The sequence below is a fragment of the Jaculus jaculus genome, chromosome 15 (assembly GCF_020740685.1).
Source record: "Jaculus jaculus isolate mJacJac1 chromosome 15, mJacJac1.mat.Y.cur, whole genome shotgun sequence".
NCBI lineage: Eukaryota > Metazoa > Chordata > Mammalia > Rodentia > Dipodidae > Jaculus > Jaculus jaculus.
Window position 1 is genome coordinate 22868813 of NC_059116.1, and position 13731 is coordinate 22882543.

General features: G+C 42.9%; 1 protein-coding gene across 1 annotated transcript in view; it reads right to left on the reverse strand.

The window, feature by feature from the left end:
- Nucleotides 1–12936, reverse strand: part of LOC123455118 (calcineurin B homologous protein 1-like) — a 62901-nt gene extending 49965 nt beyond the window's left edge. The window contains exon 1 of the mRNA XM_045135305.1: nt 12875–12936. Coding sequence (XP_044991240.1) covers nt 12875–12936 — 62 coding nt within the window. The remainder of the gene's footprint in view (nt 1–12874) is intronic.
- Between the last annotated feature and the right edge of the window lie 795 nt (nt 12937–13731).

Genomic DNA, 13731 nt, shown 5'->3' on the forward strand with positions numbered 1-13731 from the left:
ACCGCTAAGCCATCTCTCCAGCCCTCTGTTCACTCTCTTGCTGCTGTTTCTACCTGCTTGGCAGAGGTGATGCCCAGCCTGTGATCATGCCTTACTGTCCCTTGACATGATGAAACTTCCTCTCAAAACTGTAACCCAAAGTAAAAAACTCTTCCCCGTCCCCATGAGCTGGTTTTGGTTGGGGACTTTATTCCAGCAATGAGAAGGTGACTACAACGCCTGGTCTTGGATTTTCAATAACAATAGTCACAGAAGGGAAATTCCTCAGCCTCCCAGAGCCTTCTAGAAATATCATCAGACAACATATAAATACCTTCACTTTGATTCTGCTGAGCAAGGTGGCCTTGTTATTGCCTACTAGTGGACTTATCCCAACATAGTGTCCTGTTCAAACACATGTCATTGCTACTGTGGCCAGTTTCATCATCTCTAGAACTTAACACAGTGTTCTCTCGGCCTATAAATCAGCCTCTTGTGGGTTTAGTCAGTGAGAATCCATTTACCAACCATAGTAAGCAGATAAAGTGCATCTGTGGTCTTGCCAATTTCAGGTCCAGTGAACATAAATATCTCACTAAATAAAATGAAGCCAGATCCAATGGTCTAGCTCTAGAACCCCAGCTGCTTGGGAAGATGAGGTAGGAGGAACCCAAGTTAAAGACCAGCTTAGGCTACAGGGTGAATTCAAAAGCAACCTGGGTAACTTAGCAAGACCCTGTCTCAAAATAAAGACTGAAGGGCTGGAGAGATGGCTTAGTGGTTAAGTGTTTGCCTGTGAAGCCTAAGGACCCTGGTTCGAGGCTCGGTTCCCCAGGTCCCACGTTAGCCAGATGCACAAGGGGGCGCACGCGTCTGGAGTTCGTTTGCAGAGGCTGGAAGCCCTGGCGCGCCCATTCTCTCTCTCTCCCTCTATCTGTCTGTCTTTCTGTGTCTGTCGCTCTCAAATAAATAAATAAAAAATTAAAAAAAAAATAAAGACTGAAAAGTGGGCTGTACTATGGAGTGCATGTCTGGCATGTACAAGGCCCTAGGTTCAATCCCCAGTAACACACACACACACACACACACACACACACACACGCACAGTTAAATTCAGTGCTACATGGTGCTGTCTCTATCTAGAAAGTGTATGAAGGAGGAAATTCAGGCCATGGTCTCTGAGATGTAATGGGGAGAAGAAAGAAGTAATTATGATAATGTAATTTGTATGACCCATTTCACATGTATGAAATAAAATCACATTTTACATATTTTTTAAGAAATATTTTGTTTTTATTCATTTATTTATTAGAGAGAGAGAAAGAGAGGGAGAGAGAGAATGGGCATGCCAGGGCTTCTAGCCACTGCAAACGAACTCCAGATGCATGTGCCACCATGTGCATCTGGGACCTGGAGAATCGAACCTGGGTCCTTAAGCTTTGTAGGTGACTGCCTTAACTGCTAAGCCATCTCTGCAGCCCATATTTTACATATTTTTGAAATCAATACCTTCTGCTCCCTACATGTTTAGGTAGGCAGAAAATCTAGTAGTTCTTGATCTCTTCTTCTCTTACTGGAGTAGCAACTATGGGCTCTTCTCAATGCTGAGCCCAGGACTCATGTGTCCCCTTGAGATTGGAGGAACCTTCTTGATTCCAAAAATATAACTTTTTTTTTTTTTTTTTTTTTTTTGTTTTTCAAGGTAGGGCCTCACTCTGGTCTAGGCTGACCTGGAATTCACTATGTAGTCTCAGGGTGGCCTCGAACTCTCGGCGATCCTCCTTCCTCTGCCTCCCGAGTGCTGGGATTAGAGGCATGCGCCGCCACGCCCGGCTCAAAAATATAACATTTTAAAAAATACATTTTAATTTATTTTCAAGCAGAGAGAAAGAGGGAGAGATAACGAGAAGAGACGGGCTGGGGGGGGGGGAGGTAGAGAATGGGTGTGCTAGAGCCTCCAGCCACTGCAAACAGACTCCAAAGGCATTCACCACTTTGTGCATCTGGCTTTATGTGGGTACTGTGGAATCAAACAGGTTGTTAGGCTTTGCAGGCCGGTGTCTTAGCTGCTGAGCCATCTCTCTAGCTCAACACTTCATTATTGCTGAGCTTGTTCACAAAGACTCGCTATGCCTAGGCCTTGGTTCTGTGCCATTGCTGTGACGGTTCTGGGTCAAAGTGTATGATTAAGTGGGGCATGGTGGTACACGCCTTTACGTAGGTAATTAACACACTTAGAAAGACAGTTACACCAGCCTGGGTGTATGTACACATAGAGCACTTTTGATTATGGAAGCAGATTTAGTAAGGAATGGCACAAGAGCTTCTAAAATCAATTTGTCAAATCTTTTAAATTTTCGTGGCAACATAAGCCATATAACTAAGGCATAGGAAGTAGGCACGTCCCACACTTTAAATATCTAACATTTATAAATATAGGCAGAACCTGTTATCAGTCTTGAAAACAATACCAATTGATTTACAAACTAATTAATTTAACCTAGAAATTGTCATAAAAGGACAAGTAAAACAGTATAAAGTCTTAGCACCTGTGTTTGAAAACATCTCTGATTAGTTCAGGTACCTGTGTGGGTACCAATGACCCAGAGAACATTGGAAACAGAACCATAGAGCTTGAGCCTGAATATTATTTTTCTCAGATGAGGACCATTGTTTGAGCATGAGGCTGTAACCTAAAGTAGGGAATATGTCTTAAGAGTTAATTTTGTCATAAGCACTGGACTTAAGATGCCAAAAATGAGACAGTTCCTTTACATACAATAGAGCAGAATCTGGTCCTTTTATGAACCAAAACAGCTAGCTAACTTTTAATATAACCCTTGATAAATCTTTTTTGAAAGAAAAGACACCATTTGACAACCAATAATCTTGACAGTTATTGATTTTATGTACCATAGAAATTTTTATTAACATAAAAAATTTTATGTTTTACCCATTACTTAGATTTGATAAAGCTTACACATGCTATCCCAACATATTTTAACCTGAAAATTAGTTTTTTGTTCCGTAGGAGTTTGTAAACAGTTGAAAATCTCTAACTTTAGGCATGGTGTTTAGGTTTAGCCTGAAAATTCTTTCTTACACACACATCTTCATCCACATACTTTAACATTTTAATCTAAGTGCCACTCAAAAAGCATTTTTAATGAGCATTTTATGCCCTTGAAAAATTCTTTCCCAGTCCCTTCAATCAATTCATCTCACCCCATTATTAACCATCTTTCTTGTAAGGCTATTAAGAAAAACTACAACAAATTGATTAATTCTATTACTCACTGACAAGCAAGTAGTCTAAAGACAATTTTATGTCATTAATACCAATAACACACTTGGAAATGATTTTATTAGGAGTAACTAAGGCAAATTTTGTTGCTACCTTGAGGCAGGCTGGCCTAGAAGTCAGGTCAGTTGCCTCCTCCTTTTAAGTAATAGGACATTCCAATCTTTTTAAAAAAAATTATTTTAAAATACATGACAAATTATAAGTTACCACTTCAGAGAAAATGCTGTTATTTTCAATAATCCTCTATGTAAGTCGAAGTTGACCTAGAGCATAAACTCAGTAATTATGTTTATGATATCATGTAACAAAGTAAGACATTGTTTCCATAAAACTTCAGTTGACCATAGGCTTTAGTTAAATGTGATCTTTTATTTTTTCCTTTCTTGACGCTTTTTGGTGCCAGCTCTGGGGCAGCTGGGTGGGGTTTGCATACACCTTAGATCAGCCCTGCCCGGCTTCAGCCCCGTCCTGCTCCTGGGCACTAACTAGGATCAGGTCTAGTACACGTGGAGGCAATGGCCCAGTCTGGCCAAGATGACTGCGGGAGTCTGGGCCCAGCTGCTTGAAGGGGCAAGAAGGTGGGGGGAGGGGGCTTGGGACTGTTGGGAAAAGAGGGGGTCTCCAGGACTCATGAAGCTGCTGAAGAGGGAGGGGGGCCCAAGGGGGGGCTGGGAAAAGAGGGGATCCATGGGAGGTTGCTGGGAGAGGAGGCCAGGGCCAGGGTACCATCGTCTGGGCTTTGCCACCTGACTCTGACTTGAGCTGCTTTGAAGCACTTGCAAAACTGGCTTGCAGTCTTGGTGCTTAAAGGGAGTGACAGGAAATTTCCTTGCTGAACTTTTCATTTCCTAGCCAGATAAGCTGTGCAGGTCCACGTGTCTGGGCCACATGGATGCCCAGAAATCATCCAGGGGATGATCTGGAGGACTTCCCAAAAGGAGCCGGCCTCCCTCTGGGAGAGCTTAATTCCCTTAACTTTCAGAAGAGACCATAATCTTTGAATCTGTGCTCCCTTTTGCTGGGAGACAATAGTAAAGGAGGAAAACGAGAAAAATAGCTTCTGTCTCATGGAGGAAAGAGAAATAGATGGAGGGTTTTAGCCAACACCCAATGGGCTGTTGGGGCCCAGGCAAAGGATGGCTGGCCTTCAGTTAATAGTGAAGAGTGGCCTCAGCCAAGAGACTTTAGTTGCCAGTTCATCGTGTCTGGTCCCATGTGATGGCATGAACTGAAAATAAAGGAGGAAAAAGAGAAACCTGCCAGCCCTCAAAAACGTGGAGTCAAGGCCCTATGGGCCGACGTCTCCCAGACCCTCTGGGAGAGCGCTCACCTATCCTGTCTGTCTCATCAGGTCCCTGCTCAGGTGCCAGCTGTTGGTTCCTGGGTTCTTGCTCTGGGACCTCGAAGATTCTTATGTGGACAAGAAGACTTTCCTTGGCGATCTGATAGTCTGATGTTGGTTATGATTTCTTACACATTTGGGGCAATGGTTTCTTCAGAATTCATGAGCAGCTACTCTCTGGCTCTCATCAGTCACATCTAGAACATTGGAGGCACTTGTTCTAACATCGCCTGTCACTGAGTTGCCACAGTGAACTTAGAAGGCAAAAAATCATCCTAAAAGCTTAATGTGCTCTTCTCCTTTCCCTCCATCTTATATCAAATCTTCTAGATCAACAGGGCTCAGTCGTCCACATCTGTGATCCCAGCACTTTAGAGGCTAAGATAGGAGGGTCAAGAGTTTAAGGCCAGCTTGTGCTACATAGTGAGTTTGCGGCTTGCTAGGGATATATAGGGAGATCTGGTTGAGAGAGAGAGAGAAGAGGGAGATAGGTAAAGGAGGAGGAAGAGAGGGAGTGGGGGAGGATGAAGATGAGGAGAAGGGGAAGAGGAGAAAGGTAAGAAGGGGAGGAATAGGGGAAGGGAGAGGAGAAGAGACCACAGACTTCCAGCCGGGTGTGGTGGCACACACCTTTAATCCCAGCACTCGGGGGGCAGAGGTAGGAGGATCGCCCTGAGTTCAAGGCAAGCCTGAGACTACAGAGTGAATTCCAGGTCAGCCTGAGCTAGAGTGGGACCCTACCTCGAGACCCCCCCCCAAAAAAAACTAATAAAACAAACAAACAAAAAACCCAAGACTTTACTTCCTTTTACTACCTTTCCACTGGTTTATACCTGCCCCTTCAAACTCTGCATAGCTCTCTGCTTCTCCCACTTGGTCAATCTTTACATTACAACAAAGAAACCAAAGCCTAGGTAGATAGCTAAATTGGTGACATCTTCCCCTGCCAGTGAGAGGACCTGAGTTTGGATCACCAACACCCAAATTCATACTGGACCCAGTGGTACGCACTTACAATCCCAGCACTTGGGATCTGGAGACGGTGGATTCTTGCGGCAACCTGGCCAGCTAAACTAGTCTAATAGTCTGGGTTCCAATGAGAGACCTTGTCTTGATAGATAAGGTAGAGAGCAGTAGAGAGAGCCCTCTGGCCTTCCCATTCATGTGTGCATGCACACACATGAATAAAAAGAAAAAGAAAAATAAGGGCTGGAGAGATGGCTTAGCGGTTGAGCGTTTGCCTGTAAAGACTAAGGACCCCGGTTCGAGGCTCGGTTCCCCAGGTCCCACGTTAGCCAGATGCACAAGGGGGCGCACGCGTCTGGAGTTCGTTTGCAGAGGCTGGAAGCCCTGGCGTGCCCATTCTCTCTCTCTCCCTCTATCTGTCTTTCTCTCTGTGTCTGTCGCTCTCAAATAAATAAATAAATAAACAAATAAAATATTTAAAAAGAAAAAGAAAACATGGCTGGAGAGATGGCTTAGTGGTTAAGGCAGCTGCCTAAAAAGCCTAAGAATCCAGGTTTAATTCCCCAGTATCCACATAAGCCAGATGCACAAGGTGGCACATGTGTCTGGAGTTTGTTTACAGTGGTTAGAGGCTCTGGTGTGCCCATTCTCTCTCTCTCTGCCTCTTTATCTCTCTCTCAAATAAATAAATAAAATATTTTAAAAAGTAAAAATAATAAAAACAAAAACGAAACACTTCTCCTAACATAGAGGTAGGTTTTTATACCTGTTTTTAACTATTAGCGTCATGGAGATCTTTTTTTCTTCCTGGAAAATACTGTCCTTGGGCTTCTAATAATGTTTAAGCAATAACACAGCTTCTCAAATAATTTCCTTTGATATGACTCCATTGCAGTTTTTTTTGTTATTGCTGTTCCCAATTTATGATCGTGTATTAAGTCACAGTTCCCCTTAAAAAAAAATTGGTTAACTGCACAATTGTTTGAGTTTTCTGCCAGAATGTGGAACAAGGTTGTGTTGCAATCACTATTCCATCGTGGTGTCTATGAATATCTTTCCCATGTAAACTGTTATCTGGAATTCAAAGCCAAGACCATCGCATTCTCTTTGTGAACTGTGAAGAGCGGTTGCTTGTTGATGTGCACATAGCCTCCCCACCTTATCAGACAGCTTCGTCAATCAAATGAGGTTTACCATTTTTATTTATTTATTTTTAAATGTTTTATTTATTTATTTATTTTGAGAGAGAGAAAGAGGCAGAGAGAGAGAGAGAGAGAAATGGGCATGCCAGGGCCTCTGGCCACTGCAAACGAACTCCAGGCGTATGTGCCCCCTTGTGCATCTGGCTTATGTGGGTGCTGGGGAATCGAACCGGAATCCTTTGGCTTTGCGAGCAAACACTTTAACCTCTAAGCCATCTCTCCAGCCTGGTCTACCGTTTTTCTACTCGGCTAGATCTGTGGGTTCTTCACTTTCAGTAATATTTTCAGTTTTGTCTTACTGGGTTTTGGCTTATTGTTTGCCATGGATCCATGATGTAACCATGACATTTCTGTGTAGGAAAAGACTACCATACTTTGATAGCTCTATAAGAATTGCTGAAAGTGGGGGCTGGAGAGATAGCTCAGTGGTTAAAGGCACTTGCTTGTAAAGCTTAACAGCCAAGGTTTGATTCCCCAGTATCACATAAAGCCAGGTTTACAAAGTGGTGCACACCGTTGGAGTTTGTTTGGAATGGCAAGAGGCCCTGGAATGCCCATGTTCTCCCTCTTTCCCTCCCCCTCTCTCTTTGTCTCTCAAATTAATTAATAAATGTGTCTTATCATAGTTTTAGAATATATGTTAATTACTATTTTTTACCAAAAATGATTTTATTAGCTGGGCGTGGTGGTGCATGCCTTTAATCCCACCACTCGGGAGGCAGAGTTAGGAGGATTGCTGTGAGTTCGAGGCCACCCTGAGATTACATAGAGAATTCCAGGTCAGCCTGGGCTAGAGTGAGACCATACCTTGAAAATCCAAAAAAAAAAAAAAAAAGATTTTATTGTTATCAATCCATAACACCAAGAAAAGCCCTAATATGTAATATTTTCCTCCAAAATGAATGTGAAAATGCAAATTTCATAACAGCACTATTTATCATGGTTCCATTCTAACAGGATTTCATGTCAGTTTCATGTTGTGATTAATAAAAGCATTTTCTTCTCTCAAAAAAATAAAGAATTGCTCAAAGCAAGTATATATTATTTTGATATGTATGCTCAGTCCAAGAACCCTCTTACCCATCCATTTTGGGTTAAGCCCATCCTGCCTTTGTGAATTCTGGTTTTCACAAAGAGCACTGTTTTAGTCAGAGACTAAAAAACTGTCAGAGACTTCTATTGCCTGACGCACTTTCCACTAAACATTATCTGTGGGTGGTATGAGGCTTTCGCACCATCAAGGACACAGGCTCCTATTATAGCTTTTATTGTTGTTGGTGTTTTTGTGTTTTTTTTCCAAGGTAGGGTCTTGCTCTAGCCCAGGCTGGCCTGGAATTCACTGTGTAGTCTCAGGGTGGCTTTGAACTCATGGTGATCCTTCTACCTCTGCCTCCTGAGTGCTGGCATTAAAGGCATGCACCACCACGCCCAGCTGTTATAGCTTTCTTTTTTTTTTTTTTTTTTAAGTTTTATTTACTTGAGAGAAAGACAGAGGGAGAGAGAGTTGATGTGCCAGGCCCTCCAGCCACTGCAAATGAACTCTAGACGCATGTACTACCTTGTGCATCTGGCTTACATGGGTCCTGGGGAATCAAACCTGGGTCCTTAGGCTTCACAGGCAAGTGCCTTAACCACTAAGCCATCTCTACAGCCCTTTTATTATAGTTTTGTATTACCTTCCTTGACGTGTTGTTTGTTTCATTTCATTTTTTTTTTTTTTTTTTTTTTTTTTGGTTTTTCGAGGTAGGGTCTCACTCTGGTCCAGGCTGACCTGGAATTAACTCTGTCATCTCAGGGTGGCCTTGAACTCATGGCAATCCTCCTACCTCTGCCTCCCGAGTGCTGGGATTAAAGGTGTGCGCCACCACGCCCGGCTTTCATTTCATTTTTTAAAAAATTATTTATTTATGGGCTGGAGAGATGGCTTAGTGGTTAAGCGCTTGCCTGTGAAGCCTAAGGACCCCGGTTCGAGGCTCGGTTCCCCAGATCCCACGTTAGCCAGATGCACAAAGGGGCGCACGCGTCTGGAGTTCGTTTGCAGAGGCTGGAAGCCCTGGCGTGCCCATTCTCTCGCTCTCCCTCTATCTGTCTTTCTCTCTGTGTCTGTCGCTCTCAAATAAATAAATAAAAATTTTTAAAAAATTATTTATTTATTCATTTACTTGCAAGGAGAGAGAGAGAGAGAGAAAGAATGAAAATGGGCACAACAGACCCTTTTGACACTGCAAACGAACTCCAAATGCATGTGCCACTCTGTACATCTGGTTTTAAGTAAGAACTGAGGAATTGAACCTGGATTGTCAGGCTTTGCAAGCAAGTACCTTAACTGCTGAGCCATCTTTCCAGTCCCCACATTTCTTTTTTTTTTCAAGGGGGGGGTCTTGCTCTAGCCCAGGCTGACCTGAAATTCACTATGAAGTCTCAGGCTGGCCTCAAACTCATAGTGATCCTCCTACCTCTGCCTTCTCTTGTCCCAGTCTCCTGAGAGTTGAGATGACAGGTGTGTGCCAGCCACCATATCTGGCAACATGTGGCTTTTACTTGTGATCTGAGATGACAATTTCAGTGATCGCAAGGAAGGAGAGGAAAAGGAGAGCTCACAGGACAGCATCCATGAACTTGCACATACCATTTTCCTTACTATCCTCTGGCTAAAGCTCAGTCATACAGCAATACCTTAGTTGCAAAGAAGGCTGAGAAACAGAGGTTTTATTGTAGTAGCCTCATGCCCTGGTAACATTTGAGAATTCTCTACTGAGCAAGAAGGTAAAAGATTAAATATTCTGCTTTTAATCCCAGCATTTGGGAGACAGAGGTAGGAGGATTATAGTGAGTTCGAGGCCACCCTGAGACTACATGGTGAATTCCAGGTTAGCCTGGGCTTGAGAGAGACCCTACCTCAAAACAAAACAAAACAAAACAAAACAAAACAAAACAAAACAAAACAAAACAAAACAAAAGAGTAATTATTGGAGAGACATTGGAAGTCTTTTATATTTATTCCAAATAACTGCTCAGCTTTCTTCTGTAATTGTGTCTAGGCATCCAAATTTGGCAAATCATGTAATTCTACATGAGTTTTGAGTCACCCTAGTGCCCATGGCCATCTGAAAAGAGAGAAGCTTCTTTAACCAAAAGTGAGAGTGGCATTAATATGTGGGCATAAAGAACAGTGTTTACAAAGCAGGTTGGCGGGTGAACTATGGGCATTTAACCAGACAACAGTAGTTGTTACTCCCTAGGGTTTATGCCCACCTCACCCATAGGTTTTTGTTTTTTTATGCATAGGTTTTTGAGTAGGTTTTCAGTACCTGACATGTATTCCTTCCCGCCTGAACAATATATTTCTTTCTTTTTTGTAATATATATATATATATATATATATATATATATATATATATATATATATATATATTTATATACACACATATTATTGACAACTTCTATACTTACAGACAACAAGCCATAGTATTTCCCTCCCCTCCCCCACTTTCCCTTCGTAACTCTGCTCTCTGTCATATCCCCTCCCTCTCTCCATTAGTCTCTTTTTTAATTTGACGTCATAATCTAAATCAAAAGCCTATGGCAGGGGAGGTCATGAGCCTTAGGGGTATAAAGCTTGCTCTTGTCTGGATGAATGCATATATTACTCTCACCGAGTTGCACTGAAAGCACTACACTTAATGTTCATACTCTTATATTAATGTTACTCTCACTTCTGGTTAGAGAAGCTTCTCTTTTCAGATGGTGATGACCACTGGGATGGCCCACAAGGCAACATAGTGCTGAGAAGAAGGGACGGAGGAGTGTCCAGTACTGAACCATCTCACACCCTCCAAGGCTCAGGGTCCATTGTGGAAGAGGGGGCGGAAAGAATGTAAGATCCAAAGGAAGGGTACCACTCCTTACATACAACTGTCCAGACAGAATTTGGACTCGATCTTTCTTTCTTTTTAAAAAATATTTTATTTATTTATTTATTTATTTGACAGAGAAAGAAGGAGAGGGAGGGAGAGAGAGAGAGAGAAAGAGTGAATGGGCACTCCAGGGCCTCGAGCCACTGCAAACGAATTCCAGATGCATGCATCCCTTTGTGCATCTGGCTAATGAGGGTCCTGGAGAATCTAATCTGGGTCTTTTGGCTTTGCAGGCAAACACCTTAACCACTAAGCCATCCCTCCAGCCCCCATATTTCTTTTCATTTTTCAAAGTTTTATTTATTTGCAAGCAGAGAAAGAGAGAGACATAGAGAAGAAAGAGAGAGAGAGAGAATGGGTGTGTCAGGACCTCCTCTGCTGCAAATGAACTGCAGATACATGTGCCACTCCATGACCTGGCTTTACACGGGTATTGAGGAACTCAAGCTCAGATCATTAGACTTTGTGGTCAAGCACTTTAACTGCTGAGCCATCTCTCCAGCCTGAGAACATAGTTCGTTTAATGAGGAGCATATCTGTTTGCCCCCCGGGCCCTTTCCTACCCCCATAGCATTGAGAGTTACGTTGCCGTGATGGTTGGATGTTTCTAGTAAACTAGAAACTCAGAAATCTGAGCAAACGTTGTTTTTGCATCTGACAACAGCAAAGGCTAAATAAAATCTCTCTGCTGAACATTTAATTGATTTTATTTCATGCTAAGTATGCATCTCCAGTCTACTTTGACATTTAACAACTTGCTCTCCTTCCTGCACCCTCTGCTCATGGGTGGCTCTAGCCATTCTTTCCTTCGCTTCTTTCTTCCTGGCAGATCTTCATGTTTACATTCATTTCACATCCAGATATTTCTCTCGTCCTAAAATCTGCTTGCTTTGCTTTCTGTCAGGCTTTTTAGAAAAAAAAAAATATTTGTGCACACGTACATACACGTGGCATACCAGGGTCTCTTGCTGCCGCAAACAAATGTTAGATGCATGTGCCACTTTTGTGTCTGACTTGATGTGGGCGCTGGGAAATCAAACCTGGGCCAACAGGCTTTGCAAACAAGTGTCTTTAACCAGGGATCCATCTCCCCAACCCTCTGCTAGGTTTGTAAAGATGTCTTTCCTGGTGTCTACTTCACTCTGGATAGAATGTTTATTTTTCTTGGAATGTTTTTTGGTCTCCTGGGGTAGGGTTTCACTTGAGCTCAGGCTGACCTGGAATTGACTATGGAGTCTCAGGGTGGCCTCGAACTCACAGCAATCCTCTTACCTCTGCCTCCCGAGTGGTGGGATTAAAGACATGCGCCACCATGCCCCACTTCTCTGAATTTTGATATTTGGTGAACCTCTTTTTATATGCTACAGAAGTAACTATTAAAAATGACAGAAAAGCCGGATGTGGTGGCACACGCCTTTAATCCCAGCACTCGGGAGGCAGAGGTAGGAGGATTGCCGTGAGTTTGAGGCCACCCTGAGACAACATAGTTAATTCCAGATCAGCCTGGGCTAGAGTGAGAACCTACCTTGAAAACAAAAACCAAAATACAACAACAGAAACAAGACAGAAAAAATGCCAGGCAAAATATTTATATGATAAGTGATATGTGAAAGATCAATCCGTTATCTTATGCCAGCCACACTTATTAAAGCTCTGATTGACTCTCCTAGTAAACTATGTTTTGATTACATGTAGTGCTGTTCTGTTGTTCTGTTAAAGATTAAAACATGACCTGGCAACAATATTTTATTTTGATATGTATGTTCAACCCCCCCCAACCTTGTAAATTTCAAAGTTATATGAAATGAAAGCCAACGAGAATATGAGCCTTAATTTTAACCATGTGTCTTAGGACTAGAAATTAAAAAAAAAAAAAAAAGAAATATCCAGTGTCTGACTAACCCAGTAACAAACGCTCCAAAATGAAACCTGAAAAAAAAAAAAAAAAAAAGCGCATCATGCGCTCCGTAAATTTTCTTGTCTACAGCGCCACCACCCCTGTCCTGGTCCCCAGAGTACCCCTTCCCTTCGCCACTCTCTGTGCCCCATCTTTCGCAAGCACCTTTCCCTCCTCTGCCCAGTCTCTTGGCTTTGTCCCTGGGTCTCAGTGAGGGTTGTCACTTCTCAGAGCCAAGTCCCTATCAAATCCCATATAAATGATTACAACAGCCTCTCCGCTGCCTCCTCACTTTCAATTTCTCCCCCAGACCGCTGCCAGGCGTTCATCGTCGCTTTCATCGTTTCCTCTCCCCCGATCAAGACCCTACGCTCCATCCTTCTTTCTGATGACGTCAGACCTGGGCTCCTTAGCCTGTGGAAATAGTTTGGATGTGTCCCTCTGCGTGCATATGTTGGAGTCTTGATCTCCAGTGTGACGGCACTGGGAGCAGGGCATCAATAAAGAGCTTGGACTGTGGCAATACTGAACGGCCTAATGTCATCACCAAGGAAATGGGTTCATTGTCATGGGAGTCAATTCACCTCCTCTTGCTGGATGTTTCTCTCTCTCTCTCTTATTTATTTATTTTTGCCTTTCCACCATGAAATAATACAGCAAAAAAGCAAACAAAAACAAGCAAACAAACAAACAAACAAAAAACCCCATCTTTTGCTAGACGCCAAGCCCTCCGTTTCAGACTTCCTCGCCTCCAGAACTGGGAACCAGTGTACTGACGTTTGTTATAAATTGCCCAGTCTGGGAGATTTGGTTTCAGCTGTACAAAATGGGACAACACATCATCCTGGCGACAATAGGTCTTTCCCCAACTCGTCTTTTTCAATCTTCCTTCACAGAGTCTGCTACCACAATACCTTACTTCAACCAGTGCTCTTTCTGTTCTCTTTGCAACACAGTTTAATGTGGAAAATACTTACTGACCAAGAGTTTCCATCTTCATGTTGAGCCCTCACTGAAGCACTCCTTTTCTGCTTCCCCAATCTGCAGGCTACCTGTTCTTCAATGCCCTGTAAACTGGCTGCTTTCAGTCCACCCCACAGTCTTTTGCTTGTTTGTTTGAGGTA